The 14917-nt window shown below is 43.4% G+C and overlaps 2 protein-coding genes across 5 annotated transcripts in view; one reads left to right on the plus strand and one right to left on the minus strand.

The window, feature by feature from the left end:
• ralgapa1 (Ral GTPase activating protein catalytic subunit alpha 1) overlaps positions 1-6038 on the plus strand; it is a 66091-nt gene extending 60053 nt beyond the window's left edge. For 2 of the 4 annotated variants that reach the window (XM_084569258.1, XM_084569259.1), the window contains exon 45: positions 2743-6038. In XM_084569258.1, coding sequence (XP_084425384.1) covers positions 2743-2888 — 146 coding nt within the window. In that variant the 3' untranslated portion in view covers positions 2889-6038. Of the gene's footprint in view, positions 1-46; positions 79-2742 lie in introns of all 4 variants that reach the window. The other 2 variants (XM_084569260.1, XM_084569261.1) reach the window with 2 other exon arrangements.
• Positions 6039-7078: 1040 nt separating this feature from the next.
• Positions 7079-9300, minus strand: insm2 (insulinoma-associated 2). The gene has a single exon (XM_084568561.1). The coding sequence runs from the start codon at positions 9139-9141 to the stop codon at positions 7120-7122; it is 2022 nt and encodes a 673-aa protein (XP_084424687.1). The 5' UTR covers positions 9142-9300; the 3' UTR covers positions 7079-7119.
• Between the last annotated feature and the right edge of the window lie 5617 nt (positions 9301-14917).

Consider the following 14917-nt stretch of genomic DNA (forward strand, 5'->3'; position numbering starts at 1 on the left):
TTTTTTCCATCTTTTTCTTTACTTTTTGTTCCCCCCCCTCCTTTAGATCGTATTGTCTCACTTGCCTATAGCTAAAAGGTAAGCCTGGTCATGTGATTGACACGCCCCGTTCTGATTGGCTCTTCCTACTGACATTTCAGCCTAACCTCTGCTCTCCTCCGATTCCTCCACCGTGTTGTGTTTATCTCACTGTTTCTTCCTCTGTGTCTCCTACGGTTCAAGCAGGTCTGCATGTGTCTATATTTACTATTTGGAAGGACGCGTCACTTTCAGCTCCTATTAGAGTGTTGTTTGGTGTGACTGGGTTACTAATTAATTGTCTGTCATAAAGGCAAGAGATGGATTTATTATTAGACATATTAGTTTTGTTCTGCTCTCACATGATTGACGGTGTGTATGTTCCAGTTATTGTTCTTAAATAATTTAGATTGGCATTACTTGGTCAGAGCAACCAATAGTCAGCTCAAAAATCCAACTCCAAACTCCTCTCTGTTTTTACCTCTGTTTTGGTCTCCACCAGCACCTCAACTACATTCACTCCAGTTTTTAACTTTGTCAAACAATGAGCTAAAAGCAGGTAAATCTTCTCATTCGTCCTTGAGGACTCTGCAGAGCCTCAATTGAGTCAGAACGGACACATTCCTGCAGCTTTAAAATATAAAAGCCTGACTTTATTTCATCCAGTTTTTGATTTAGAGTATTATTTAAGATTCAGATTTTGTGTGACTGACTCTGAAGGACTCAGGTGGCTCTCCTGATTAAAACTACAACTTACAACCATGTGTCACTCTTACCAACCGAAACTCTGTGGCATGATGAAAGTGAGACCTCCTTCACTAACAATGTGGGATTTCTGCTGTGTCGTCTGTTCACTCTCTCAGTAATTTCCACGGTCGTTCTGTTAACCTGCGATTTCTCACTGACCCAGTGGAACCTTTCCTACCTAACCTCTCTGTATGCTCCTCTGTTCCTGGTTTTGACACGATGTACAGTAGCATTGTAGTACACAAACACACTCTGACATGCTTCAAAGTGGGTAAGCATATTAAGTGTAGATCTGCACAAATACACAAACTGTTTGAATGAATAGCTTTGGACTAACATTGCTCTCTATTGTCTTTTCTATTGGCGCGATATTCTTTTACATATCAATACTGTAGTTTGTTGTTAGATAGGATAAATGAAGCCTCAATGTTTATTGCCTCAGTTTGTCCCTGCACTTGTTGTGTTGTGTTTTGTGAGTCTGTTGTGTCTTTCCATTCTGTCTGTTGAATGTGTATGTACTGGGCCTGTGTTCTGTATTCATTTGATTCATTTCTGTTTTCCCTCTTCACTCGACTAATCATCTTGTCCTTCTTTTCACACCTTCTTTTTTACCTTCTCTCTATCCCTTCATTTCCTTTCCTTTAAATTCCTGTAATTTCCTTTCATTTCCTCCTATGTTCCTTTTCTCTCCATTAATGTCACATTCCTTTTCCTTCCTAACATTTACTCTCCTTTCCTTTCTGTTCCTTTACTTTTGTTTCCTCTCCTCTCCTCTCCTCTCCTTTCCTTTCCTTTCCTTTCCTTTCCTTTCCTTTCCTCTCCTTTCCTCTCCTCTCCTCTCCTCTCCTCCCACTTTCTTTTCCCTTCCTCTCCTCTCCTCATCAGAGGATCACAGTGTTATGTGTCTGATGGTCCCTAAACCACTAGACAGCTTTAACCTGCTCAGGGTGAAGGGGAAAGGTCTGAAGCAGAAGGTCCTTCATGCTAGCTGCGAATGGTGCGTCAGAGACAGAAGGTTTAGCTTTAGCTGGTAAAACTGTGTGTAGAGCTTCTCCTCAGACGATCAGCTGACGTGTGCTCAGCTGATTCTGTCTGTTCCCCTGGAAGCATCAGTTAAGCAATTATGAAAACCATCCCCTCAATAACGATCCAAAAATCTTTACTTAGCCTTATATTAGTCGCCATGATTTACTTTGACTTAGTGGTGTTATAAACACAACCTAAAAAGCTTAGCGCTTTAACAAAACACATATTTTGGATCAGCCATAACATTATGACCCACTCGTTATCTCATAGTGAATAACACTGGTGATCTCATTAACACGGCAACCTACAGGGAGTGGGATACATTTGGGAGCAAGTGATCAGCACCTCCTTGTCTCTGCCATGGGGCTATGCTTGGTCTGTAACAATGTCCATCCTAATGAGACCATCAGTGTTATTCACTTGGTGCTTTTAATGTTGTGGCTTATTGGTGTAGTTTGGTCATTTCACTTCATGTATAGCTGTTAATGATCTAGTGGTGTGATAAAAAACAACATATATATAGAGAGAGCTATATATACATATAATTATATAAAGCCGGACATGAAAAGTAAATTGATGAAGGTGAAGGTTTAAAGATTAGTTAGTCTTAACTCCGTAAGACCATAGTTCTTAGTGCGTCAGTAGTCCCAGGAACTAGTGTCAGTAGTTCTAGGAACTAGTCTGAACCAGTGTAGAATAGATCTTGAGCACATAGAGCTGTGTAGAGGTTTTGTGTGTCCTTGTGTGTGTTTCTGTCTGTGTGTGTCCTTCGCTCTGTGTGACTGTAGTAATCTGGCTGAGTAGACAATCATAAGATGAGATGTAATGACCTTGTCGATCCCTCATCCTTTTCTGATTATTGACCTCCTCCCTCCTCTCCCACCCATCCACCCCCTCACCTCACCGGACTCCTCTTCACATTGTCCCCCGGTGCCTCTTCTTCCCCCTCAGGCTCCTGCCTAGAGATTCTTCGGGGAGAAAGTCCGGCTCTTGGGGAGGCCGGGAGCGACTCGGCGTCCCCCATGTCTCCTCGGACTAGCAAGAGCCGCATGTCCATGAAGCTGCGGCGCTCCTCCGGATCGGCCAATAAGACCTGAGCTTTCCAGATGACACAGCTCGGTCCGAAACCAACACTTCAGATCGTATTAGGAAACAAAAGCTTTGCTGTAGAAATGAACCTTGAATCAACACGTCCCTGTCCCTTCAGCCTGTTACATTTCTGATTGGACACTGGCTATAATGCTATAAACCCTGTTGTACTCTCAACAATACATATAATAGTGTTCTGTGGACTCTTTAGTAACTTTATATTGAAAACGCTGTCTGTATACCTCTGCCGCTTTGCTTAAAAAACCCAGATACCAGTGGAACCAGTGCTGCAGCATGCTGATCCTCGCCACAGTAGGCATAAGCACAGCCTAAGCAGTGCAGTATTAGTTCGTAACCATCTGTGCCATGTTAGAAAGTGCACAAATGCCAGTTTAACCACGACTGCAACAAGCTTAAGTGTGCCACAGTATACACTGCTCTGCAGACAGATTGGAGAGCATTCAGAGAGAACAAGTAAAGCAGAGTCTCTGTGTTGTTGGGGTGTCGGACGTCAATGCACGGGCAATCTGTATATTTGTACTATAGTGAGCAGGTCTGTGTGTACAAACAGGAGCAGGAGTTTTGATATCAGAAGCAGCACGAGCGATGCCTGTAAAGTGTTGCATGGAGAAAGCTAAAGAAAAGTCTATTTTTGTTCTCGGTGCAGCAGACTTGCAGTGATAATGTTTCTATTTAGTCTCCATTAAATGTAAATACAGATTCATTCATTTGCTAACAACTAAAAAAAAAAAAAAAGAACGCACCTTTCAGCGTTCTAAAGCCAAAAAACCTTCACTGAGAATCCAGAAGAAAATCCTCAGCCTCCACTGAATCAGGATGGATGGATTATTTGTCTTCCGCAAAGTCTGTTTAGAACATTAACAACCGATCAAAGAGGAAGCACTTGTTACATAAAGTTCATTTGGACTTTCTGGCGTGCTGTAAACTGTGGAAGAGCACTGATGTTCATTGCAGTTGTTGTTGGTTTTTTTTCTCGCTTTTTATTTTTTACATTGACTGTAAATTTTGTTTTGACCCGAACATGAACGTTGCTTTATTTTTTTGATCACTTTTTAGTCATCCAATCCAGGAACCACAGCTTTTCTTTCTTCTATAGGAGTATAAATACATAGAGGTATATATATATAGTAGATATATGAATATCTAAAAGAATGTGTACAGTGTGAGGAAGCTTGTTGTGTATATATGGTGATGTGAGAATAGCTGCCAAAGCCAAACTATGGTCAAGCCTCAGACCGTGTATTTGCTTAAAGAAAAATACAAAAAAAAAAAAAAAAGAAGAAAACACACTACAAGATGTTATTCTCCAACGGTTCTCGTTCATATCCAGTTTGCACTTCTTTCTCTAGGAATTTAAATATTATCTTATTACTCATCTTTTTCAGTTGCTAATGCTCGACTCTGGTGCCACGGCCAGATCCTGGAAGATCGGAGGGAACTTTGTAAATCCGAATGAGACTCTAAGAGTGCCACTCAGTATGTTTCCCTCCAGACGTATATGAGCCAGACGGGGCCTGGTGTTTGAACCGCTAATAGTGCATGCACTTAACAATCCAGCTTCAAATCCACGTCTATTTGTGAGGGGAGTTTCTTTTAGGGTCTTTTTTTTACTGTTTTAGGAGTGAAAAATCAAAAAGAGAGAGATGCCGCAGATTCACTGCCAAAGAGAGGGAAGAGAAATAGATGACGGTCTATTATCACTTTTTTTTTTTTTTTTTTAAATATTAAATCTCATATTTAGACTCGTCCCCAGCTCCACTTGTGGATGGAGGGGACCGGCATGATAACACTATCACAGATGGTTTTCTTGTGTTTAACGTCCTCATTTCACTCGATCACTATAAAAAACCGGCGTTCTACTTTGTACAGTTGCAGGCACTGGCACCGCTGTGGCCCCGAATATTTACCGGACTTGTCTCTGTAAAAGTCAAGGCTGTGGTTCTTCGCGGCGTTGTGTCCTGTTACTGTAGCACGACTGATCCCTGATAGAGGAAGCATCCACGTTGCACTTAAGATCTGTATTTGAAAATGCCGATCTCTGTGTCAAAGGGTTTGCCGTAATGCTTCACTGCTTGAAGTCTATGTGTACACAACTGTGTTTGCTGTTATTGTTTTGGGGGTTTTTTTTGTTTCAGCCATAGATTCTCTGTCGAGAGGAAAGGGATTGTACAACATTTTATTATTATTTTTTTTTAATTTTGCCCGTCTCTGGGGTTGAAATTGTTTATTTTGAAAAATGCCATTGTAAATTAAGGTTTAATTCATGTTCTGTTACATTTTGTGTATTTGAGTTGTCCCTTTTACATGACTTAGTAGTAGTTGTTATTATTGCTGAGGTTGCAGCATACTGACTGGTTAAGACATGTGGTCCATGCTGTACAAAGACTACAGATCACTGACTGCATCCCAGTTAGCTTGGTGACATCCCATAAACACTCCGACAGCCTGAGCCCGTTCCTACAACTCTGCCCCAGTACCCGAATTATGCTTTGAATCTCCTCAAAACTGCATTTTGGTTATGGACTTGGTTTCGTTTAAAACCTCTTGATTAGCAGCGACCAAAGCCTTCCAGCATCATTAAGAAAAAAATATATCATATCAGCTACACTGAAGCAGTCTGTGTGGAGGACTTTGACTCGGTCTGTATATGTTTCAGCCTTTTTGTCTCATACCTGACCTCTTTGTTGCCTGGAGAGGAGGAAAAAAGTCTTCACATTTGAGTTGCAACAGCTTAAACTTCCTCTCTTTAAACGAGTCAGTGGATGCTCTGACAGCGAGGGCCGCGATGGATACGGGTTCAGCTGTGGTCCACGCGTTAGTTTGGGACAAAGCTGATATATGTAACTACTGATTATACATACTGCATGACACCAGTTCAGTACTAACTGCATGTTTCCACCACGTAACAGCTGTACCACGACACACACTCCACAAACTGTGTTACTGTCAAACCTGTAGTATGTAAACATGTGTACCGTCTGTTTCAGGCGCACACAGTGTGGATGTGCGGTGATGGAATTTGACAATAAACGTTTTGAACCAATGATTCAGATATCGAATGTGTGTTTTTAACAGTCTTAATAAGCTGACAGTGCAGGCCTGCACGTTGATCGTACCGTGTTAACATTTATTGACAATAATTTAGCATAAATTCCACATTCAGCTTCAACCATATCAAAATAGTACTGTACAGGCTTCATAGAACCACGATTACATTTTAGCATCATAAAGGCATTTAGCAAATATCTCAACAATATAATTAAATACGAGACATTTTGTTTACTAGCAGTACTAACATTAAATGTTCCATTTCTGTAAGAAAATATTTTATAGCCGTGAAGTTAACTGGCACGTTTACTATAAAAGGCATGTCATGGTCTGATTGTTTGTCTTTATTTTTATTTATTGTTCTCTGTACACGAAATTGAAACACGGTCAGGACAACGATCCTGTCCCTCAGGTTAAGGAAGGTCACATTCTAATTATGGATTGTACATGATGATCTGACTCTGCTTCAGATTTCGCACCAACCTGTAATGTACTGAGCTAATCTGATTGCTTTGCCACAGGAATATTAAGGTATGCCAAATGTAGAGAGAACTGTCAGTCAATATGCTTCATGTAAACCTTTTGGGGAGGGGCATTTTGTAAGTTAATTTTCACTTATTATAAGTATCTGTGTTTGCGTACATGGTGTATATCCAAAAGAAGGCTTATTTTGATTTGCTTTCACTTTAACATTTCTGTCCTAATATTCTTGCCTTTATTGTATTTTTTTCATTGTTAATTATTTTGGAACATCTTAGATCTGCCTCGTAATTTAAAATGCCTTCCTCCCCATTCAAAAAAATCAAAAAAATCAATGAAAGACTTACAGTCAGTGGAATTACAATCCTGCTTGAGCATCAGAGAGTCTACTAGTGTGTGCAGACGCTCTCACTACGGTATTTAATCGTGTCAACCTTTTCACAGCACTAGTGACACTTTATCACGTGGATGTTTATTGACCTTCAAAGTAAAGGCACGGTGACTCAAGTGTAGTCCTTGTTCCTGTTAACACACAGTGATCAACTCAGTCCGAACAGAGTCATACATGAATATTTGAATGTCAGTGTAAAGTACCAACCACCGTTAGTCGGTTCCCTTTAAAGATAATCAATAACATTTTTCCAAATAAAATCTTGGCTTATTTTATTATATGTGCATCGCGCGTGCGTTTTATGGCCGCACGGTCATTTGCAGCAGCATCACTTGCCGGTTCTCGGTGGGATGAGACTTGTTGATGTGTCTCGTGAGCCCCGGGGAGCTGAAGAATGTGGAGGGACAGTGTTTGCACGTGAAGATCTGCTGCTGCTGCTGCTGCTGCTGCTGCTGCTCGCAGTCCCCGCCGCCGCTCTCCTCCCTGTGCGCGTGGAAAACGTCCGGTCTGCGTCCTCCTCCTCCTCCTCCTCCTCCCAGTGTCTCCGCCAGCAGCTCGTCCCTCATCGCGTGCCACAGACGGTGCTTGTCCCGGATTTCAACCGACGGGAAGCGCGCGCCGCACAGGTGACACAGAAACACCTGGCTCTGTCCGCCGTTGCTCTCGCGCGCCTGGCCGTAAGGCGACGGGGGCGGAGACGCTCGCGCTGTCATCTCGTGCGCGGCCAGGTGTTTCTTCAGGTAAGCCTGCCGGCGGAATTTCTTCCCGCAGTACCGGCACTCGTACACCTCCTCCTCCGGTAACGACTGGACAAACGGTAAAGGCGGGTGAGGGAGGGACGGCGGCTGCTGCTGCGGTAAGTCCGCGCGCTCGTCTGGGTTACCGTTTAGAAGAAGGAGGCTGGACGGCGGGCTGTCTGCAGCTCTCACCTGCTGCTGCAGCTCCAGGCAGCTTTCAACCGGGTTCCGGTAATGAGGCAGGGAGTCATAGTGAGGAGGCGCGAGGCTGTCACTGTCCGTGCTGTCCCGAGACCGGCTGTGAAGCAGCAGCAGGGATGGCTCGCGCCTCATGCGGGAACTGTCCAGCGCTCCGTGGTGCTGATTAGTGTTAATGCGCAGCAGCTCGTTCTCTTTGCCCTCCATCCCTACCGGCTGCCTCTCGTGCTGAACGAGCCCTCGCGCCTCCTTCAGCGGTAGGCTCTTGTTGATGGGAGTCTCTCCTCCTTGGTTGTTTACCGGGCGAGGTTTGTGCCAGCGGCGGTGAGAGGCCAAGTTGGCGGGACAGCTGAAGACTTTGTCGCACTCGGGGCACCGGTACTCCACGCGCACTATGCGGGAGCACTTGTGCTGCGCGAGAGAAAAGGGGTCGGGGTACTCCTCTTTACACAGCTGGCAGATGAACTCCCCCAGCGGCTGATTCCCGGCGAGGGCAGACGACTTCTCCCGCTGCCTCCTCAGCTCGGGGCTCTCCTTCTTGATCCGCAAACCGAGAACCGGGGATGTCGTGACCTCATCCTCGAAGTTAAGTTTCCGGTTGACTTTGGGTTTCTTTGAAGGGTGGACCGCAGACTGTTTGCTGTGCCTGCTGCTGTTCAAGCGGTGATCCGGTTCAAGGTAAGAGCGTTTTCTCGCCGCGTGATGCTGCTCCTGGTTCATCAGTGTGAGTGGCGGGAACAGGTGCACGTGAGCCATATTCGGGTCATATTTTTCGCCTTGGCCGTAGGGAGGCGCGTGGTGGTGGCGGCTGCTGCTTGCGAGAAGCCTCTCGATAGAAGCGGACACTGAGGTGGGCGTGGAGCTCACCAGGAACGGCAGGTCCGGTAGCGCCGGTACAGGGGATGATGTGGGGCACCTGCCGGGGAACAACTGTTTTTCTCCTTCCCCGTGCTGCTCCAACAGTCTGGTGCCTACCGGTTTAACGGGGCTGCAGGAATCGGTTAAAGTCAAGTCGTGCGGAGGCGGAGGTGGGAAGAAGCAGGAGAAATCATCATCGGGACTCAAGACGTCCACTTTTCTCACCTGCTCTTCGGTCTCCGGCAGCTGCGCGCGCCGGTCCGCCTCCGCCTCCAGCGCGGATTCCACGTGCGGGCTCCACGCCTCCTCCACGCGGGACACTGGGAAATCTCCATCCGGCCGTTGAAACGGGAGGACGCACGGCACATGGCTGTCAGGTTTAGCCGCTCCGGGGCTGTCACTGTTGCTCCTGTCGCGGTCGTGTGTCTCGGGTTTGTTGCTGCTGCTGCTGCTGCTGCTGCTGCTATTTCGTGACCGGTACGACGCCGAACCTCGCCGGGTTCTCTTCACCAAGAATCCTCGAGGCATTGTGGCGATGACGGCGGAGCTCGGAGAGTGGCACCACCGGGCGGACAGACCAACAACTCTTGTCTCACTCCCGCTTTCAAGTAGAGCTTTGAAGTGGTGGAGGGAGAGGGAGGGATAGGCGCGCGCAGGTGTGATGAGCGCACGAGAGAGAGAGGGAGATAGAGTAGCTGTCCATGGTGCGCGTGTTTGTTTTAGTCCACCAGTTACTTTACCTCTAATAATGACGTTGTTTCAGGCCAAATAGTAACCTTAGTAGTTATTATAACTGAAAGTAAATATCAAATTTATTCAACCTGTTTTAGTGTTTAAGCGATACAGCCTACCGCATCTCACGGCCTCTTCAGTATCATTCGGTCTATACTATGCTATACTATACTATACTATACTATACTATACTATACACCCAAAGATTGTCTTGCAGTGAGGCGGGAACTTTTTTTTTTTTTTTTTTTTTTTTTTTTACAATTAAGACGCATGTAAAATAGCTTTTCTGCTAATTTACACCAACATATTTGGTCAAAATTATTACAGGATGTCAAGGAGGGACAAAAAAGGATTTAGACAATTAAAAATGTGTCTGCAAAATGTTCAAAAAGTGTTCAAAAATTAATTCCAAAAGCAAGAGCACCTGTCAGTGTTAAAGTTTGCATTTTTTGCATTCATGAATTAAACATCATCGAAGGCATTTCACAGAGACTGTTGAATGGCCGTGTCGTGTAAGCTAAAAAGTATGCTTTACTTTATTGCGACGTCTGTAAAATAAAACGAATCTGGTGTATGGGTGTAATGCAGCCATGGATTCTTTGAGGTCTACAAGAGCTAACTAATGTATATGTTATTTTGTAAATGGTAATATAAAGACAAGAAAACGACAAAACGAAGATGGCCAGCCGGACTCAAGCAAGGTCAACTCCATTATAAGTACACCCCTAAAACATTAGTATTATTATAAAAATTTTGCTTGATGATTATTTTAACCTTTTGTAGTTGAGTCGATTTTTATAATAACACTTTCTTAATTTTATTATGATTTTTTTTATTATTATTTCAGTTTGCGAGATGTGAACTCTGTTGCTTCTTTTCGGCAGATTTTAGTTTGTGTTTTTTTTTTTTGCAGCCCTTCCTCGTAGAGGCTGGTGTGAATATATGTCAAAGTGAACATACACACACATGGACATCAAGAGGAAATCCCGACCAGGTTCGTGCGTGTAATTGGGAACAACACCGTGGGGACTCGGGTCCAGATCGTATCTTTCTTTAAGACTACTAATGACCGTTTCTGTCCCACTGGAGTGTCTGATAATCGGTGTTACTGGTGAGAATACCTCGGGCATAGATTTCCCTCTCTGTGTGTGTTATCTCCCCAGCAGAACAGAGGGGCAAGGCAGAGAAAGAGAGGGCAAGAGGAGAGAGGGAGATTGTGATCTGGGGTGTGTGTGTGTTTGAGGGACTATTCACACCAGCCCTCCCCCCTAGAAGCTGCTCTTGCTGATAAGAGATCGGAGGGAGATTCATCCATCCATCCCTCCGTCCGTCCTCTCCCCCCGGGCTGAGGCCCCTCTGTGCGGGCCAGGAGCTCCATGCAGCTCGGCCAGTGCTGCTCCGGCCAGCCGGCTTCGCTTCCTGGAAATCAATCAAGGCGGATGAGCGTGAGAACGAGTTTGAGGGTCTGACTGCTGGCTTGATGAGGGGTCGCCTGGGGAATAGACATGAGAATAGAGATGGGATGGGTGGAGGAGAGTCCATCTCTAAAATCTAATTAAGCTCCCAGATTCTTTAGCTGTTTTTCACTGTAATTGTCAGTTAATGTCTCCCACGGAGAGGAAACCTTGACCCAGGTTCAGCCTTTATGACCCCAACGATTGAAACAGTAAGAGAGACCTCTGTTTTTCTACCTCCATTCAGTGCAGACACAGTTTATTGTTTGGAAGACAGTTTCTACCCAAAGAGAGAGAATATATATATATATATATATATATATATATATATACTGTACTGAATTATGAGAACATATTATTTTGATTACTTAAATTATGACTTGTTTTGATTTATTCATGAACTTTTTTTTGTACTCAAGCAGACACAGGCTTCCTTAAAGCCATCACAATATAATAAATTAGACCTATTATGACCTATCTATAATCAGAAAATAAATATTTTGTATCAGCAATCACACCTTTAGAAATGAAAATGCAGGCTTTGCACCAGCCAAGTAATGCTTTTAAATTCACAGAATTATTATTATTATCTGCATTATTAGTTCATATTGAAATCAGCCTTCGGTCACAGTTTAACCTCTTTCTATATTAATACTACACTGTTGATTCACTCTTCTGTAAATGGCTGACACATCATTTGTGCAGTTTAATTTACATACCCTTCATGCAGAAGCAACCTGCAGTTGCAGGCTGTGTTGTATGTATCTCTGATGGACATGTGTCTTTAGCTGCAAGAAGACTGAATAAGAGAATCTTTTATTTACTGGTAGATTGATGCATATCATATGGTAATGTTTGGAAATCACATCAAGAAGCAGAAGAACGGGCTGATACACTTGAGCTCTGCAATAAGGATGAAATAAAAAAATATCTGATGAGAGGAAGGACAGGATGGAGCCGGCAGCTTTTAGTAGTTTAAAAACAGGGTAAATGCTCTCAGTCAATCTCCTGTAAAAATATAGATCCACAGCCAGTCTGAGGAGGCTGCTGGCTGGAGGACATGAAGCGAATGTGTGTGTGTGTGTGTGTGTGTGTGTGTGTGTGTGTGTGTGTGTGTGTGTGTGTGTGTGTGTGTGTGTGTGTGTGTGTGTGTGTGTGTGTGTGTGTGTGTGTGTGTGCCTTTAGTTTGCATCGCATCAGTGGGTAGTGAAGTGGATAATCCTCCCGACTGCTGAAAATGACTCTATTGATCTGTGCTTCTCAGTCTCAAGCCTTTAAGTACTGCAGCATTATACAGCTGATCCGGCTGACTGTCTGTCTGTCTGCCTGTCTGTGTTTACATGGGGTTTACATCTTAACTAGGTCCGATGGGAGCTGTCTTTGTACATGACTGCATCTGTGAGCCGAACGTGGTTCTTACCTAATTCGCAGTCCTGTAGTTTATAGTGTCAGGACTTCATTTTATGGTTAAATGTGACATTAGAAACAGGTTTAATCTCCTGTCGTGAACACTATTTTGTAATGTGGCCACGGAAAGGCCTTCATAATGACAGTGATAGATTGTCTTCTCTCATATTTAAAAGCTCCACAACACATCAGAGAGGGTCTAAAGTCTAGAGTCAATAGGCTGTGAGGTGTGGTGTCTGTCTGGGCTCCATTAGTTGCTTCTGGGTTATTATAAGATAAAACAAAATAAAGAAAAACAAAAGAATCTCCTTTTGATTAAAGGCACTTATTCTCCTTCAAAATGACAGACTGTGAGATAGGTTTTAGTAAACTGTTCACATTACATCTCAAATTCACACTCCTTACACAGACTCCTGGTCATCAGTTTTAAGTCTTACAAAAGACACGTATGAAATAATTCTTTAAATATATATTGTAGCGTAGCCAAAGTCTTATTTGTACCTAACAAAGCCAGGTCAGAAAGATTCTCTCTCTGAATATAAAGCCTTCATTAAAAGTATGACAATGTTCCAAAATTGGCTCCAAAACAAGCAGCACAGGAAACCAATAAAGAAATATCTTATCTTGTGCTTATGGGCCAGATTACTTAAACTCATTTCCACCAATTAAATGATGACAAAGAAACACAGTCACGCATGAGTCCTTCCTGATCAATCAATGCTCTGCTCCATGGAGACAGTTTGGCATCATACTGAGAGTCAGCAGGCAGCACTGTCTGTGAAGATTCTCAGTTATCTGTGTCTCGGTATATCCAAACAAATAAAGCTACAAAATAAAATGAAGACCGCTCATCCAAGCAGCTTCTTCAGTTCTAAAGTACTAGTCTGTAGTTTAGGTTTTATCAGGAACATATATACATGGCGCCCTTGTCTCTCCAGTGTGTCCACTATGTTGCTCGAATGTCGATACCCGTCACTTCTCAGTAAAAGTGGTCATCTGTCGCCACCTAGTGGTTGAAGTAGTCAGGGCAGAGTTTTGTATGAGGAGCTTTTTGGTTGGAATGGCTTGGAAGGACAAATGGTACAATAACAAAGGTTCTTTCATAGTTTTGATGTCTGTATTAATTAATACATGCAGAAAATAATAATTAAAAACAAAACAAAACACTGAATTACTGGCGCTGGAAATATACGGTATACCGCATGTTTATAACTTCTGCTGTGTTGTCAATAGGATTTCCATACAAAAACTATTCAAGGATTATGTATCCTTATGCAAGAGCTGAATGTACAGGAAAAGCCTGATTGACTGACAACAGCCTTCCTTTGCCCCCTGCTGACAGAGATCTCACCTGCGGAGACAGGAAGGCTGCCTCCACTGACTAATTCCTCCCAGTGACCCACTTGGAGCTGCTCTTTCTGTCATTCTTTCTGGCGGTGTATTTTGGCGTGTTCCATCAGATCAGGTGAGATCAGCTTACACCCTACTGACCCAGTGGGACACGTGATTAGATGAGATATCCATGGCTGCTTGTTACCCACAATCCTGGGTAACAAGCAGCGCCCTGGTGGTGGCAGAGAACCAGCAAGTTTCCCAACAAAGTGTGGTGAAATACATGGAATGGAAAAAAATTAAACAAATAAAAAGTCAGCTGCTGAAAAGGGAAGTCTGGATTGCTGACTAGAAACTCCGCAGGTCATGAAAGCAGAGTCAGCAACACCGAGGAACATCAACAAATGAGTTAATAACACTGACTGCACGCAGACAGCTGCAACTGTCAGTTGGGCAATGTATTGTACGTATGTTAGATATTTAATCTTTGACTCTCTCATTTGGTAAATGCAGTTAGTGTGTGTTTTTAATCCACTTTTTATTTACATAAAGTGGGGTGAAAAGCTGCGGGCCATATTGAAATGTGTCATCAAGTCATACAAATCTGAAAATAATCCAAAAGTTTCAGGATTTACAGCTTAAAAATGAAGAAAGATTAAGCACAATTTGTAGTCATCATTCGAACGGGTGTAAACTCACCAGTCATTCACCATGTTAACTTTCTTGTACTAAAGACCAGACTTCCTTGAGTTGTATCGTTTGACGCAGTGTTCAGCTGACGCGGATTTTGATCAACTCACAGCTATTGTTGACCTGCTATAATCATGGCTCTGTCTCTAGTTTCCTGCAGGACATTGCTCACTAGGAATTTCATATCCGGAGACGTAGAAACCAAGTGAGCGTGTCAGAGGTTAAATACTTATTCTGAGCAAATCATGAATAGAGTGAATTTTTCTAAGGGGGGCAGTGTGTGAAGCTCTAAATCCTTGTCTGAATCACAATCAGGAAGACCAAAAGCAACAACAGAAGGTCAATACATCAATACAGCTTTGTTTACTGAGGGAGGACTAAGACACATGAGTTTTACGTACAAAAAAAAAAAAAGTGGACTGATGAAACACATTGAGAGATTTGTGGCAGCAACAGAAGAATGGGCTGTAATGCAGGGTGGCAAACAGGAGGCAGAATGATGATTACAGTCTATCAAACACAGGGAATATTCACCTCTAGAGGTGTTTTGCTGTTCTGGAGTTGTACACCTGCAGTAAATCAGCCCCAACCGAGGAGAACGGCACTCCATCGTTCAGAGACATGCTCCCACCCTAAGGTAGGAATAAATATGAGTACAAAAACACACCTCAAAATGTTGCAGAACTATT

This window comes from Chelon labrosus (genome assembly GCF_963514085.1).
Source record: "Chelon labrosus genome assembly, chromosome: 20".
Classification (NCBI taxonomy): Eukaryota; Metazoa; Chordata; class Actinopteri; order Mugiliformes; family Mugilidae; genus Chelon; species Chelon labrosus.